The sequence below is a fragment of the Oncorhynchus kisutch genome, linkage group LG25 (genome assembly GCF_002021735.2).
Source record: "Oncorhynchus kisutch isolate 150728-3 linkage group LG25, Okis_V2, whole genome shotgun sequence".
Taxonomy (NCBI): Eukaryota; Metazoa; Chordata; class Actinopteri; order Salmoniformes; family Salmonidae; genus Oncorhynchus; species Oncorhynchus kisutch.
In genome coordinates, this window is record NC_034198.2 from 45626568 (window position 1) to 45644419 (window position 17852).

Sequence of the window (17852 nt, forward strand, 5' to 3'; positions counted from 1 at the left end):
TAGCACTAACACGTCTAGATGAAGCAGGGATTGTAGACTATTCCATTCAGTAGCACTAACACATCTAGATGAAGCAGGGATTGTAGACTATTCCATTCAGTAGCACTAACACATCTAGATGAAGCAGGGATTGTAGACTATTCCATTCAGTAGCACTAACACATCTAGATGAAGCAGGGATTGTAGACTATTCCATTCAGTAGCACTAACACATCTAGATGAAGCAGGGATTGTAGACTATTCCATTCAGTAGCACTAACACGTCTAGATGAAGCAGGGATTGTAGACTATTCCATTCAGTAGCACTAACACGTCTAGATGAAGCAGGGATTGTAGACTATTCCATTCAGTAGCACTAACACGTCTAGATGAAGCAGGGATTGTAGACTATTCCATTCAGTAGCACTAACACATCTAGATGAAGCAGGGATTGTAGACTATTCCATTCAGTAGCACTAACACATCTAGATGAAGCAGGGATTGTAGACTATTCCATTCAGTAGCACTAACACATCTAGATGAAGCAGGGATTGTAGACTATTCCATTCAGTAGCACTAACACATCTAGATGAAGCAGGGATTGTAGACTATTCCATTCAGTAGCACTAACACATCTAGATGAAGCAGGGATTCTAGACTATTCCATTCAGTAGCACTAACACATCTAGATGAAGCAGGGATTGTAGACTATTCCATTCAGTAGCACTAACACATCTAGATGAAGCAGGGATTCTAAACTATTCCATTCAGTAGCACTAACACATCTAGATGAAGCAGGGATTGTAGACTATTCCATTCAGTAGCACTAACACATCTAGATGAAGCAGGGATTGTAGACTATTCCATTCAGTAGCACTAACACATCTAGATGAAGCAGGGATTGTAGACTATCCCATTCAGTAGCACTAACACATCTAGATGAAGCAGGGATTGTAGACTATTCCATTCAGTAGCACTAACACATCTAGATGAAGCAGGGATTCTAGACTATTCCATGAGTCTGGTGCACAAGATGGGAAGGCAGTCTTGCCTAATACTGTGAATGTCCTGGGGACTTTAAGTAGCAACCACCTAGCAGACTGGGTATGGTAACATAGCAACCACCTAGCAGACCGGGTATGGTAACATAGCAACCACCTAGCAGACCGGGTCTGGTAACTTCAGGTGATGAAGGAGACCAGACTACAGAGTTGAACAGGGATAATCAATAGACTTTGAAGGGAAACACTTATTCAGTGACTATATTCATAGGTTACACCTCCGCTATTCAGTGACTATATTCATAGGTTACACCTCCGCTATTCAGTGACTATATTCATAGGTTACACCTCCGCTATTCGGTCGCGTCATGCCATTGTTATGAACGTTCTCATCGCGCCCTCCGCTATTCGGTCGCGTCATGCCATTGTTATGAACGTTCTCATCGCGCCCTCCGCTATTCGGTCGCGTCATGTCATTGTTATGAACGTTCTCATCGCGCCCTCCGCTATTCGGTCGCGTCATGCCATTGTTATGAACGTTCTCATCGCGCCCTCCGCTATTCGGTCGCGTCATGTCATTGTTATGAACGTTCTCATCGCGCCCTCCGCTATTCGGTCACGTCATGTCATTGTTATGAACGTTCTCATCGCGCCGTCCGCTATTCGGTCGCGTCATGTCATCGTTATGAACGTTCTCAACGCGCCCTCCGCTATTCGGTCGCGTCACGTCATTGTTATGAACGTTCTCAACGCGCCCTAAAGTCACGATACGCCCAGTCATTCTGAACGGGGGCTAATGACTGTTTTGTCTAAATTACACAATAGTTGCCTGAAAATACAATGACATTGATAATATTTAGTAGGAAACAGCTTTGTAATCATTATCATGTCGTCGAATTTGCTTTAGACTAATGGCAATGTTGTCATTTGCTAGCAAAATTCATCAAAAAATAGCTAGCAATGCTAACGTTAGCTACCTAAAATCATACTAATTATTTGTCTTCTTTAGAAATGTCATCGTGTTTCCAAGCCACAGCAATGCACTTCAGACCAAATCTTCATCAGCATCCAATGAGGATGCAACGAGTAGAAAGTTCATTAATGTGACGAAACATGCAACCCCATGTTAAACACAGTCACAATCTCCATGTAGTTGTGACAAATTGACAAAATAGCTATTGTATACGGAGCCTTCCGCATTCTTACACAATTTGGGAGGAGCGATGCAGTACAGAGCCTTTGATCAAGCATAAGTTGGCTTTAAAGGTACACTACCTCTTTCTAATTCCCCACACAAAACCTTCTCTGGAGATAGTTGAGAACGGCCTCTGAATGGGCATTTACTAGTTTGTAAAGGAATACCGCTGCTGAAGTGGGACTAAGGTCCATCACTAGACGACCAGAACTGCCAATCAAATCATCTTGAGCTGCTTGCCTGCTGCCTGCCTGTATGACAATTCAGCAACCAGACAGACAGTCAGAACCGTGCACTAGGTCTATCTATCAGTATAGGCAGGTCAGCCACCAGACAGACAGTCAGAACCGTGCACTAGTCTATCAGTATAGGCAGGTCAGCCACCAGACAGTCAGAACCGTGCACTAGGTCTATCTATCAGTATAGGCAGGTCAGCCACCAGACAGACAGTCAGAACCATGCACTAGGTCTATCTATCAGTATAGGCAGGTCAGCCACCAGACAGTCAGAACCGTGCACTAGGTCTATCTATCAGTATAGGCAGGTCAGCCACCAGACAGACAGTCAGAACCGTGCACTAGGTCTATCTATCAGTATAGACAGGTCAGCCACCAGACAGACAGACAGAACCGTGCACTAGGTCTATCTATCAGTATAGGCAGCTCAGCCACCAGACAGACAGACAGAACCGTGCACTAGGTCTATCTATCAGTATAGGCAGCTCAGCCACCAGACAGACAGACAGAACCGTGCACTAGGTCTATCTATCAGTATAGGCAGGTCAGCCTCAATTCACAAGAACGCTGCCCTTTGAGGTAGCTTTTTAAGGAAGTCACCAGTTTTTAAATTGAGACCTACCCTAGGTTTCAGGCTGCATCCAGTGTTTTGCTATCCAGCTGAAGTTGCTATAAGAAAGAAAAAAACACTCTGTCTCTCTGTCTTCAGTTCTGGCAGTTTGGTGAGTGGGTGGACGTGGTGATTGACGACCGGCTGCCAACGAAGAATGGAGAGCTCATGTTCGTCCACTCGGCCGAGGGCAATGAGTTCTGGAGCGCCCTGCTGGAGAAGGCCTACTCCAAGTATGTCAACAAAGGCCCTTGGGTTGCGTCCCAATCGGCGCTCTGTTCTCTATGAAGTGCACTACTTTTAACCAGGGCCCATGTACAAGTAGTGTAAACACTCTGTCATATAGAGTCTATCCTTGTCTGAAATATGCTACTAGTTGATAATGCTGACCTGATACGTGAATGTGTATCTCTGTGTCTCTCCCGTCAGGCTGAATGGTTCCTACGAGGCTCTGTCTGGAGGCAGCACCACAGAAGGTTTTGAGGACTTCACCGGTGGTGTCTCTGAGATGTACGATCTCCGGAAGGCTCCACGGGACCTGTACAGGATCATCAGCAAAGCCCTGGACAGAGGCTCATTGCTGGGCTGCTCCATCGACGTGAGTCCCCCTTCCCTGGTCCTCCTGGTACTGCGGTCCTGGAAAACAGCCAGGGGACAGTTCGTTTGATGTTCCTACATTTTAAAAATATTGGCCATGTTTTGTTATAATCTCTACCCGGCACAGCCAGAAGAGGACTGGCCACCCCTCATAGCCTGGTTCCTCTCTAGGTTTCTAATCTCCACCAGGCACAGCCAGAAGAGGACTGGCCACCCCTCATAGCCTGGTTCCTCTCTAGGTTTCTAATCTCCACCAGGCACAGCCAGAAGAGGACTGGCCACCCCTCATAGCCTGGTTCCTCTCTACCCAGCACAGCCAGAAGAGGACTGGCCACCAATCATAGCCTGGTTCCTCTCTACCCGGCACAGCCAGAAGAGGACTGGCCACCCCTCATAGCCTGGTTCCTCTCTACCCGGCACAGCCAGAAGAGGACTGGCCACCCCTCAGAGCCTGGTTCCTCTCTAGGTTTCTAATCTCCACCAGGCACAGCCAGAAGAGGACTGGCCACCCCTCATAGCCTGGTTCCTCTCTAGATTTCTTAGCCACCGTGCTTCTACCTGCATTGCTTGCTGTTTGGGGTTTTAGGCTGGGTTTCTGTACAGCTGATGTAAGAAGGGCTATATAAATAAATTTGATTTGAAACAACATCATCGTGAACTTGCAATAGTCATACCATAGCTTTGACATCGTCATACCAGAACATCATCGTGAACTTGCATGACATAGTGTAACTGATCGGATTTAACAACCATTATAGACCAAGGGGGAAATATCTCATTGCAAGAGTGTGGTTCCCAATCAGCTCCACAATCGCATAAAATAGTCAATTCATCCAAATAAGATAACACTGATTCAGATGCATCATGGATCTTGTATTCTTCTAATGACATCTTGTGACTACAGATCACCAGTGCCTTTGACATGGAGTCGGTCACGTTCAAGAAGCTGGTGAAAGGACATGCTTACTCAGTCACCGGCCTGAAGCAGGTAATACCTGACCAGGAACCCTGGTTCTACCTGGGTCTTACCTGTCTCTACTGTGTTGTCAGTAGGTAGACTGTGTCTCTAGTGTGTTGTCAGTAGGTAGACTGTGTCTCTAGTGTGTTGTCAGTAGGTAGACTGTGTCTCTAGTGTGTTGTCAGTAGGTAGACTGTGTCTCTAGTGTGTTGTCAGTAGGTAGACTGTGTCTCTAGTGTGTTGTCAGTAGGTAGACTGTGTCTCTAGTGTGTTGTCAGTAGGTAGACTGTGTCTCTAGTGTGTTGTCAGTAGGTAGACTGTGTCTCTAGTGTGTTGTCAGTAGGTAGACTGTGTCTCTAGTGTGTTGTCAGTATGTAGACTGTGTCTCTAGTGTGTTGTCAGTATGTAGACTGTGTCTCTAGTGTGTTGTCAGTATGTAGACTGTGTCTCTAGTGTGTTGTCAGTATGTAGACTGTGTCTCTAGTGTGTTGTCAGTATGTAGACTGTGTCTCTAGTGTGTTGACAGTATATAGACTGTGTGTATTGTTTTTGTATGTGTCTGTGAGTGTTAGTGATATCTGTCTACCCCTGTCCTGTTGCAGGTGGACTACCAGGGTCAGGTGGAGAGGCTGATCAGGGTGAGGAACCCCTGGGGACAGGTGGAGTGGACTGGGGCCTGGAGCGACAAGTGAGTCTCCACTACCTCTACCTCTAACCCTTACATTAACACTGCTATAACAGAACCACCACTTCCACATTCCCAAATCTGAACCAACAGGTTAGTACAACCTACACAACTACGACTAACCCCAGATTGTCACCACAAACCTGAAGCTTGCATAACACATAATGGCTGATCCATCCCCTTAGTTTCCATGTCAACCCTCTAGGTGGTCTCCGTTTCTTCTCTTAGTTTCCATCTCAACCCTCTAGGTGGTCTCCATCTCAACCCTCTAGGTGGTCTCCATCTCAACCCTCTAGGTGGTCTCCATCTCAACCCTCTAGGTGGTCTCCATCTCAACCCTCTAGGTGGTCTCAGTTTCTTACCTTAGTTTCCATCTCAACCCTCTAGGTGGTCTCCATCTCAACCCTCTAGGTGGTCTCCATCTCAACCCTCTAGGTGGTCTCCATCTCAACCCTCTAGGTGGTCTCTGTTTCTTACCTTAGTCTCCATCTCAACCCTCTAGGTGGTCTCTGTTTCTTCCCTTAGTTTCCATCTCAACCCTCTAGGTGGTCTCCATCTCAACCCTCTAGGTGGTTTCCATCTCAACCCTCTAGGTGGTTTCCATCTCAACCCTCTAGGTGGTTTCCATCTCAACCCTCTAGGTGGTTTCCATCTCAACCCTCTAGGTGGTCTATGTTTCTTCCCTTAGTTTCCATCTCAACCCTCTAGGTGGTTTCCATCTCAACCCTCTAGGTGGTCTCCATCTCAACCCTCTAGGTGGTCTCCATCTCAACCCTCTAGGTGGTCTCCATCTCAACCCTCTAGGTGGTCTCCATCTCAACCCTCTAGGTGGTCTCCATCTCAACCCTCTAGGTGGTCTCCGTTTATTCCCTTAGTTTCCATGTCAACCCTCTAGGTGGTTTCCATGTCAACCCTCTAGGTGGTCTCCGTTTCTTACCTTAGTTTCCATCTCAACCCTCTAGGTGGTCTCCGTTTCTTCCCTTAGTTTCCATGTCAACCCTCTAGGTGGTCTCCGTTTATTCCCTTAGTTTCCATCTCAACCCTCTAGGTGGTCTCCGTTTCTTATTAGTGGTCTGTTCTTGTGTCCCTGTACGTATCCAGTTCTCCTGAGTGGGATGAGTTGGATCCAACTGAGAGAGAGGACCTGCATCTACAGATGGAGGATGGAGAGTTCTGGTAGGACTGGGCTTACTATAATTTCATCAGATAGTCATAGTGCTGAGTGGGTTTACTGTAATTCCATAATCTAGTCATAGTGCTAAGTGGGTTTACTGTAATTCCATAATCTAGTCATAGTGCTGAGTGGGTTTACTGTAATTCCATCATCTAGTAATAGTGCTGAGTGGGCTTACTGTAATTACATCATCTAGTCATAGTGCTGAGTGGGTTTACTGTAATTCCATAATCTAGTCATAGTGCTAAGTGGGTTTACTGTAATTCCATCAGCTAGTAATATTGCTAAGTGGGCTTACTGTAATTCCATCATCTAGTAATAGTGCTGAGTGGGCTTACTGTAATTCCATCATCTAGTCATAGTGCTGAGTGGGCTTACTGTAATTCCATCAGCTAGTCATAGTGTTGAGTGGGCTTACTGTAATTCCATCAGCTAGTCATAGTGCTGAGTGGGTTTACTGTAATTCCATCAGCTAGTCATAGTGCTGAGTGGGTTTAATGTAATTCCATCAGCTGGTCATAGTGCTAAGTGGGTTTACTGTAATTCCATAATCTAGTCATAGTGCTGAGTGGGTTTACTGTAATTCCATAATCTAGTCATAGTGCTGAGTGGGTTTACTGTAATTCCATCAGCTTGTAATAGTGCTGAGTGGGTTTACTGTAATTCCATCAGCTAGTAATATTGCTAAGTGGGCTTACTGTAATTCCATCATCTAGTAATAGTGCTGAGTGGGCTTACTGTAATTCCATCAGCTAGTAATAGTGCTAAATGGTCTTACTGTAATTCCATCATCTAGTAATAGTGCTGAGTGGGCTTACTGTAATTCCATCATCTAGTAATAGTGCTGAATGGGCTTACTGTAATTCCATCATCTAGTAATAGTGCTGAGTGGGCTTACTGTAATTACATCATCTAGTAATAGTGCTGAGTGGGTTTACTGTAATTCCATCATCTATTCATAGTGCTGAGTGGGCTTACTGTAATTCCATCATCTAGTCACAGTGCTGAGTGGGCTTACTGTAATTCCATCAGCTAGTCATAGTGCTGAGTGGGCTTACTGTAATTACATCAGCTAGTAATAGTGCTGAATTTGCTTACTGTAATTCCATCAGCTAGTAATATTGCTAAGTGGTCTTACTGTAATTCCATCATCTAGTAATAGTGCTGAGTGGTCTTACTGTAATTCCATCATCTAGTAATAGTGCTGAGTGGGCTTACTGTAATTCCATCAGCTGGTAATAGTGCTGAGTGGGCTTACTGTAATTCCATCAGCTAGTAATAGTGACTCTCACAGTTCAAACCATTTTGCAATTATGTTAGCACAGCTGAAAATGGTTCTGATTAAAGAAGCAATAAAACAGTGTAGTTGTAGACTCGTTGAGTATCTGGAGCATCAGCATTTGTGGGTTCGATTACAGGTTCAAAGTGGCCAGAAACAAAGACATTTCTTCCGAAACGCATCAGTCTATCCTTGTTCTGAGAAATGAAGGCTATTCCATGCGAGAAATTGCCAAGTAACTGAGGATCTCGGGATGCTCGGGATGCTGGCCTTCTAGACAGAGTTGCAAAGAAAAAGCCATATCTCAGACTGGCCAATAAAAAAGAAATATTGGACAGAGGAAGATTGGAAAAAAGTGTTAGGAATCTAAGTTTGAGGTGTTCGGATCACAAAGAAGAACATTCGTGAGACGCAGAAAAAATTCAACGATGCTGGAGGAGTGTGATGGGAGATTTGTACAGGGTAAAAGAGATCTTGAAGAAGGAAGGCTATCACTCCATTTTGCAATGCCATGCCATACCCTGTGGACGGCACTTAATTGGAGCCAATTTCCTCCTACAACAGGACAATGACCCAAAGCACAGCTCCAGACTATGCCATAACTATTTAGGGAAAAAGCAGTCAGCTGGTATTCTGTCTTGAATGGAGTGGCCACCACAGTCATCTGCTAAATGATTAAAATATTAAACATGTATGGCAATATAGCTAGTTAGCTTGCACTTGCTAGCTAATTTGTCATATTTAGCTAGCTTGCTGTTGCTAGCTAATTTGTCCTGGGATATAAACATTGGTTTGTTATTTTACCTGAAATGCACAAGGTCCTCTACTCCAACAATTAATCCACACATACAACGGCCAACCGAATCCTTTCTAGTCATCTCTCCTCCTTCCAGGCTTTTTCATTTTGAACTTATATGGTGATTGGCATCTACACTTTCATAGTATTACCACGACAACCGGCAAAACATTTGTCTTTAAATCACCCACGTGGGTATAACCAATGAGGGGATGGCACGTGGGTACCTGCTTCTATCAACCAATGAGGAGATAGGAGAGGCAGGACTTACAGCGTGATCTGCGTCAGAAATAGAAAGGAGTTCTATTTTAGCCCATGGCAACACAGATGCTCGTTGGTGCGCGCGAGCAGTGTGGGTGCAATAATTGAATAACATGGATTTCTACATTTACTTTGCGATGCTCGCGCACACGACATGTCCGGTCTGGTCAGCATGTAAGACAGCATTGAATGAGCTGTATTCCGCCATAAGCAGACAAGAAAACGCTCACCCAGAGGTGGTGCTACTAGTAACCAGGGACTTTAATGCAGGGCGACTTAAATCCGTTTTACCAAATTTATGTCAGCATGTGCAACCAGAGGGAAAAAAATGCTGGACCACCTTTACACCACACACAGACCACCATAGCGCCTGTGCCCAAGAATACTAATTTAACCTGCCTAAATGACAACCTACCCGTGACACTCACGCCTGTAGCCATGAAGTGCTGTGAAATGCTGGTCATGGCTCACATCAACACCATCAACCCAGAAATGCTAGACCCACTCCAATTTGCATACCGCCCCAACAGATCCACAACTGCCCTTTCCCACCTGGACTAAAGGAACACCTATGTGAGAATGCTAATCATTGACTACAGCTCAGTGTTCAACACCATCGTGGCGGCAGATAGCCTAGTGGTTAGAGCGTTGGATTTGTAACCGAAAGGTTGCCAGATCGAATCCCTGAGCTGACATGGTAAAAATATGTCATCCTGCCCCCCTGAACAAGCAGTTAAATCCACTTTTCCTAGACCAGTTAACCCACTGTTCCTAGACCAGTTAACCCACTGTTCCTAGACCAGTTAATCCACTGTTCCTAGACCAGTTAACCCACTGTTCCTAGACCAGTTAACCCACTGTTCCTAGACCAGTTAACCCACTGTTCCTAGACCAGTTAACCCACTGTTCCTGGGCCGTCATTGGAAATAAGAATTTCTTCTTAACTGACTTGCCTCGTTAAATAAAGGTCAAATAAAAAATTGTGCCCTCAAAGCTCATCAATAAGCTAAGGACCCTGGGACTAAACACTTCCCTCTGCAACTGGATCCTGGACTTCCTGACTGGCCGTCCCCAGGTGGTAAGGGTAGGTAACAACACATCTGCCATGCTGATCCTCAACGCGGGGGCCCCTCAGGGGTGTGTGCTCAGTCCCCTCCTGTACTCCCTGTTCACTCATGACTGCACGGCCAGGCACGACTCCAACACCATCATTAAATTTGCCGATGACCTATAGGGAGGAGGTCAGCGACCTGGCCGTGTGGTGCCAGGACAACAACCTCTCCCTCAATATGATCAAGACTAAGGAGATGATTGTGGACTACAGGAAAAGGAGGACCGAGCACGCCCCCATTCTTATCGACGGGGCTGTAGTGGAGCAGGTTGAGAGCTTCAAGTTCCTTGGTATCAACATCAAAATAACATGGTCCAAACACACCAAGACAGTCGTGAAGAGGGCACGACAAAACCTATTCCCCCTCAGGAGACTGAAAAGATTTGGCATGGGTCCTCAGAATCTCAAAAGGTTCTACAGCTGCACCATCGAGAGCATGGTTGCATCACTGTCTGGTATGGCAACTGCTCAGCCTCCGACCGCAAGGCACTACAGAGGGTAGTGTGTACAGCCCAGTACATCACTGGGGCCAAGCTTCCTGCCATCCAGGACCTCTATACCAGGCGGCGTCAGAGGAAGGCACAAAAAATTGTCAAAGACTCCAGCCACCCTAGTCATAGACTGTTCTCTCTGCTACCGCACGGCAAGCGGTACCGGAGCGCCAAGTCTAGGTCCAAGAGGCTTCTAAACAGCTTCTAACCCGAAGCCATGCGACTCCTGAACATCTAATCAAATGGCTAACCAGACTATTAGCATTGCCCCCCCCCCTCTCTTTACGCCACTGCTACTCTCTGTTGTTATAGTCACTTTAATAACTCTACCTACATGTACATATTACCTCAACTAACCGGTGCCCCCGCACATTGACTCTGTACCGGTACCCCCCTGTTTATAGTCTCGCTATTGCGATTTCACTGCTGCTCTTTAATTACTTGTTACCTTTATCTCTTATTCTTATCCATATTTTTTTTAAACTGCATTGTTTGTTAAGGGGCTTGTAAGTAAGCATTTCACTGTAAGGTCTGCAACTTGTATTCTGCATTTTACTGTTACTTGGCGTTAACATCAACATCAAACGTTGCATTCGGCTACACGTGACTAATAACATTAGATCTGGTGTTAGGATTATGTTGTGACTAATAACACTAGATCTGGTGTTAGGATTATGTTGTGACTAATAACATTAGATCTGGTGTTAGGATTATGTTGTGAATAATAACACTAGATCTGGTGTTAGGATTATGTTGTGACTAATAACACTAGATCTGGTGTTAGGATTATGTTGTGACTAATAACACTAGATCTGGTGTTAGGATTATGTTGTGACTAATAACACTAGATCTGGTGTTAGGATTATGTTGTGACTAATAACACTAGATCTGGTGTTAGGATTATGTTGTGACTAATAACACTAGATCTGGTGTTAGGATTATGTTGTGACTAATAACACTAGATCTGGTGTTAGGATAATGTTGTGACTAATAACATTTGATCTGGTGTTAGGATTATGTTGTGACTATGTTATATTAGATCTGGTGTTAGGATTATGTTGTGACGATGTTATATTCCCTGTAGGATGTCGTTCCAGGAGTTCCTGAGGCAGTTTTCCCGTCTGGAGATCTGCAACCTGACGGCGGACGCTCTGAGTGAGGACGGCCTCAGCCACTGGAACACCATCAAGTTCCACGGCATGTGGAGACGGGGGAGTACCGCCGGGGGCTGCCGTAACCACCCCAGTGAGTCACACACAGTTGACTAGTACATATGTTTACATACCAGAACACATAGAACATACCAGAACACATAGAACATACCAGAACAGGTAGAACACATAGAACACATAGAACATACCAGAACACGTAGAACACATAGAACATACCAGAACACGTAGAACACATAGAACATACCAGAACACGTAGAACACATAGAACATACCAGAACACATAGAACATACCAGAACACATAGAACATACCAGAACACATAGAACACATAGAACATACCAGAACACATAGAACATAACAGAACACATAGAACATACCAGAACACACAGAACATAACAGAACACATAGAACATACCAGAACACATAGAACATACCAGAACACGTAGAACATACCAGAACACATAGAACACATAGAACATAATAGAACATACCAGAACACATAGAACATAATAGAACATAACAGAACACATAGAACATAACAGAACACATAGAACATACCAGAACATATAGAACATACCAGAACACATAGAACATACCAGAACACATAGAACATACCAGAACACATAGAACATACCAGAACACATAGAACATACCAGAACACGTAGAACACATGGAACATACCAGAACACGTAGAACATACCAGAACACATAGAACATACCAGAACACATAGAACATAATAGAACATAACAGAACACGTAGAACATAATAGAACACATAGAACATACCAGAACACGTAGAACAGACCAGAACATATAGAACATAATAGAACATAACAGAACATAATATAACATAACAGAACACATAGAACATACCAGAACACATAGAACATACCAGAACACATAGAACATACCAGAACACTTAGCATATTTACAGGAGATTTACAGTAGAAGATAGGGAAAGGGGGATACATAGTCAGTTGTACAACAGAATGCATTCAACTGAAATATGTCTTCCACATTTAACCCAACCCCTCTGAATCAGAGAATACCGGGGTAGCTGGGGGATGCAGGAAGGAACCACCCCAGTGAGTCAGAATCAGATCACATACCAGAACACATATGTGTCCAGATTTCTCTATTGAGGCCTAAGTCAAATGTAAGTGATTTGCTTATTGTTACAAAAGTACAGACTCTGAGCATCTAAATGTTATATATACCACTGTGGTTGGAGGAAACATGGGGAAGTCATGCTGCTTTAAAAGTTGATACATTAATCATCCCATTTAGGAGACAAGTTGAAGGAAATGCCCTTTTAAAAGATTTTGTGGAGGTTTTCACACCGCATAGAGAGCTCTTTGTTTAAACCCATTCAGCATCATTCACACCCTCTTAAGCCTTAGCCCCACCCATCTCTTAAACCTTAGGCCCACCCACACATCTAATCGCATGTGAGTCAACATGGCATTGTCCTCCAGAAACTAGTCTCTCCTAGTTTTAAACCCAGCTAAATTCAGGGCCAGAAAGTAGTCTCTCCTACTTTTAAACCCAGCTAAATTCAGGTGCCAGAAAGTAGTCTCTCTGCTTTTAAACCCAGCTAAATTCATGGCCAGAAACTAGTCTCTGCTTTTAAACCCAGCTAAATTACGGGGCCAGAAACTAGTCTCTGCTTTTAAACCCAGCTAAATTCAGGGCCAGAAACTAGTCTCTGCTTTTAAACCCAGCTAAATTCAGGGCCAGAAACTAGTCTGCTTTTAAACCCAGCTAAATTCAGGGCAGCGATTATTTTTAAGAGCTGTAGCAACACTTTGACAGTTGTCCATAGCTTTCCAAAAATCCACTGTAGCAAAGATCATCTATCTACTGACCAGGGAAAAGCCCATTCTGTTATAGATAGAAACCTGTGACATGACAGACCAATCAGGACTCACCACCCCATTATCTCAGCCAATCATGACTAGCCGGAAAGCATCCTGTCTTTCTCCCTGTATTGCTCAGTGCTTTCTCCTTGGCTAAACTAGATTAATCAGTTAACATGTCTATTCATATAAACAGATCCCAGACCAGTTAAGGCACATGAAAGTTCACATGTTCAAGAAAGCATTTCGGCAATAAACAAGAAACACATCTTTTTTCTTTTCAAACGGCCCTACTGTGAAGTAGGGTCCAACGCCTCGGATCCTGTACCTAGTCACATTTACAGTCAACATAACACCATCTCAGACCATGAAGAACAGTTCAGATATGATGTTTAATAAATCATTTTCTTTTTATTTCACCTTTATTTAACCAGGTAGACCAGATCACCTTTATTTAACCAGGTAGACCAGATCACCTTTATTTAACCAGGTAGACCAGATCACCTTTATTTAACCAGGTAGACCAGATCACCTTTATTTAACCAGGTAGACCAGATCACCTTTATTTAACCAGGTAGACCAGATCACCTTTATTTAACCAGGTAGACCAGATCACCTTTATTTAACCAGGTAGAGACCAGATCACCTTTATTTAACCAGGTAGACACCAGATCACCTTTATTTAACCAGGTAGACACCAGATCACCTTTATTTAACCAGGTAGACACCAGATCACCTTTATTTAACCAGGTGGACCAGATCACCTTTATTTAACCAGGTGGACCAGATCACCTTTATTTAAACAGGTGGACCAGATCACCTTTATTTAAACAGGTGGACCAGATCACCTTTATTTAACCAGGTGGACCAGATCACCTTTATTTAACCAGGTAGACCAGATCACCTTTATTTAACCAGGTAGACCAGATCACCTTTATTTAACCAGGTAGACCAGATCACCTTTATTTAAACAGGTAGACCAGATCACCTTTTATTTAAACAGGTAGACCAGTTGAGAACAAGTTCTCATTTACAACTGCGACCTGGCCAAGATGAAGCAAAGCAGTACGACACATACAACGACACAGAGTTACACATGGAGTAAAACAAACATACAGTCAATAATACAGTAGAAACAAGTTTATATACGATGTGTGCAAATGAGGTAGGATAAGAGAGGTAAGGCAATAAATAGGCCATAGTAGCGAAATAATTACAATTTAGCAATTAATCACTGGAGTGATAGATGTGCAGAAGATGAATGTGCAAGTTGAGATACTGGGGTGCAAAGGAGCAAAAAATAAATAACAATATGGGGATGAGGTAGTTGGGTGGGCTGTTTACAGATGGGCTGTGTAAAGTCTTACTAAAGACTTCTAGATGGCTAATAAAACAGAACTGGACCACAGCAGTATCAACCCCCCCAGTATAACTCTGTCTTATCTCTGGGTTCCTCCAGACACGTTCAGCATCAACCCCCCCCAGTATAACTCTGTCTTATCTCTGGGTTGTTCAGCATCAACCCCCAGTATAACTCTGTCTTATCTCTGTGTTCCTCCAGACACGTTCTGGATCAACCCCCAGGATAACTCTGTCTTATCTGTGTTCCTCCAGACACGTTCTGGATCAACCCCCAGTATAAGATCACTCTGCTAGAGGAGGACGACGACCCTGAGGATGACGAGGTGGCCTGTAGCTTCCTGGTGGCTCTGATGCAGAAGGATAGGAGGAGGTACCGGGGACAGGGACAGGACATGCACACCATCGGGTTCGCCATCTACGAGGTGAGAGACAAGCAGGCCATCATTATAAATTATTAGATCTTAACTGACTTGTCTGGTTAAATAACCTGTTCACAGACATTCATTTTTTTGATGTTTCCAAAGCTTCATGATTTTTCTATTTTCGTTTTGCAGATTCCAGAAGAGGTATGGAAGCTATATATTTCAGGAATTTGCTTCATGCAGTTTCATGCATTGGCGCCCATTGTACGAATCATCACTTCCTAGGGTATGGCTTAATTATTAGTTCATTTGAATGATACACACTTAAATCATATCTAGTTGAGCTTCAAACCCGCGTCTATCTGTCTGTTTCCTACCGTGATCCTCTGCAGTACAGGGGCTGTCAGAACGTGCACCTAAAGAAGGACTTCTTCCTGACCCACTCATCCTGCGCTCGCTCGGAGACCTTCATCAACCTGAGAGAGGTCAGCAACCGTCTCAGTCTGCCTCCAGGAGAATACCTCATCGTCCCCTCCACCTTCGAGTCTGGCCAGGAGGCCGACTTTGTCCTCCGAGTCTTCACTGAGAAACAGTCCGAGACAGAGTAAGTGGGTGTTGGGGGGGTGTGGGGGTCTGTGTGTGTTGATTTTCATTGTGTCTGTTTTCTCATTCCAGAGAGCTTGATGACATCATATCTGCAGATCTGGAAGATGAGGTGGGTTTTCTCAACACCTGCAGTCACTCACTTTCATTTGGCCCCGAAATCGTTTAGTAAAACAAAATATATATACAGTGCCTTGCGAAAGTATTCGGCCCCCTTGAACTTTGCGACCTTTTGCCACATTTCAGGCTTCAAACATAAAGATATAAAACTGTATTTTTTTGTGAAGAATCAACAACAAGTGGGACACAATCGTGAAGTGGAACGACATTTATTGGATATTTCAAACTTTTTTAACAAATCAAAAACTGAAAAATTGGGCGTGCAAAATTATTCAGCCCCCTTAAGTTAATACTTTGTAGCGCCACCTTTTGCTGCGATTACAGCTGTAAGTCGCTTGGGGTATGTCTCTATCAGTTTTGCACATCGAGAGACTGACATTTTTTCCCATTCCTCCTTGCAAAACAGCTCGAGCTCAGTGAGGTTGGATGGAGAGCATTTGTGAACAGCAGTTTTCAGTTCTTTCCACAGATTCTCGATTGGATTCAGGTCTGGACTTTAACTTGGCCATTCTAACACTTGGATATGTTTATTTTTGAACCATTCCATTGTAGATTTTGCTTTATGTTTTGGATCATTGTCTTGTTGGAAGACAAATCTCCGTCCCAGTCTCAGGTCTTTTGCAGACTCCATCAGGTTTTCTTCCAGAATGGTCTTGTATTTGGCTCCATCTATCTTCCCATCAATTTTAACCATCTTCCCTGTCCCTGCTGAAGAAAAGCAGGCCCAAACCATGATGCTGCCACCACCATGTTTGACAGTGGGGATGGTGTGTTCAGGGTGATGAGCTGTGTTGCTTTTACGCCAAACATAACGTTTTGCATTGTTGCCAAAAAGTTCAATTTTGGTTTCATCTGACCAGAGCACCTTCTTCCACATGTTTGGTGTGTCTCCCAGGTGGCTTGTGGCAAACTTTAAACAACACTTTTTATGGATATCTTTATGAAATGGCTTTCTTCTTGCCACTCTTCCATAAAGGCCAGATTTGTGCAATATACGACTGATTGTTGTCCTATGGACAGAGTCTCCCACCTCAGCTGTAGATCTCTGCAGTTCATCCAGAGTGATCATGGGCCTCTTGGCTGCATCTCTGATCAGTCTTCTCCTTGTATGAGCTGAAAGTTTAGAGGGACGGCCAGGTCTTGGTAGATTTGCAGTGGTCTGATACTCCTTCCATTTCAATATTATCGCTTGCACAGTGCTCCTTGGGATGTTTAAAGCTTGGGAAATCTTTTTGTATCCAAATCCGGCTTTAAACTTCTTCACAACAGTATCTCGGACCTGCCTGGTGTGTTCCTTGTTCTTCGTGATGCTCTCTGCGCTTTTAACGGACCTCTGAGACTATCACAGTGCAGGTGCATTTATACGGAGACTTGATTACACACGGGTGGATTGTATTTATCATCATTAGTCATTTAGGTCAACATTGGATCATTCAGAGATCCTCACTGAACTTCTGGAGAGAGTTTGCTGCACTGAAAGTAAAGGGGCTTAATAATTTTGCACGCCTAATTTTTCAGTTTTTGATTTGTTAAAAAAGTTTGAAATATCCAATAAATGTCGTTCCACTTCATGATTGTGTCCCACTTGTTGTTGATTCTTCACAAAAAAATACAGTTTTATATCTTTATGTTTGAAGCCTGAAATGTGGCAAAAGGTCACAAAGTTCAAGGGGGCCGAATACTTTCGCAAGGCACTGTATTACCTTTATTTAACTAGGCAAGTCAGTTAAGAACAAATTCTTATTTTCAATGATGGCCTAGGAACAGTGGGTTAACTGCCTTGTTCGGGGGCAGAACGACAGATTTGTACCTTGTCAGCTCGGGGATATGAACTTGCAACCTTCCGGTTACTAGTCCAACGCTCTAACCACTAGGCTACCCTTCCTCCCATCAGCTATATATACACTATGTAGACACCCCTTCAAATGAGTGGATTCGGCTATTTACAGCCACACCCGTTGCTGACAGGTGTATAAAATCGAATACACAGCCATGTAATCTCCAT

At 43.9% G+C, this 17852-nt stretch overlaps 1 protein-coding gene across 4 annotated transcripts in view; it reads left to right on the forward strand.

Moving 5' to 3' along the window:
* The window catches only part of LOC109879243 (calpain-1 catalytic subunit), a 42571-nt gene that overhangs the window by 17064 nt on the left and 7655 nt on the right, over positions 1–17852 (forward strand). For all 4 annotated transcript variants that reach the window (XR_004205488.1, XM_031805142.1, XM_031805143.1 and 1 more), the window contains 10 exons: positions 3121–3254; positions 3451–3619; positions 4523–4606; positions 5179–5264; positions 6363–6437; positions 11458–11618; positions 15015–15184; positions 15317–15328; positions 15517–15728; positions 15800–15839. Coding sequence is in view for 3 of the 4 variants with exons in the window: in XM_031805142.1 (XP_031661002.1) it covers positions 3121–3254; positions 3451–3619; positions 4523–4606; positions 5179–5264; positions 6363–6437; positions 11458–11618; positions 15015–15184; positions 15317–15328; positions 15517–15728; positions 15800–15839 (1143 nt within the window). In the remaining variant the exon portion in view is untranslated. The remainder of the gene's footprint in view (positions 1–3120; positions 3255–3450; positions 3620–4522; positions 4607–5178; positions 5265–6362; positions 6438–11457; positions 11619–15014; positions 15185–15316; positions 15329–15516; positions 15729–15799; positions 15840–17852) is intronic.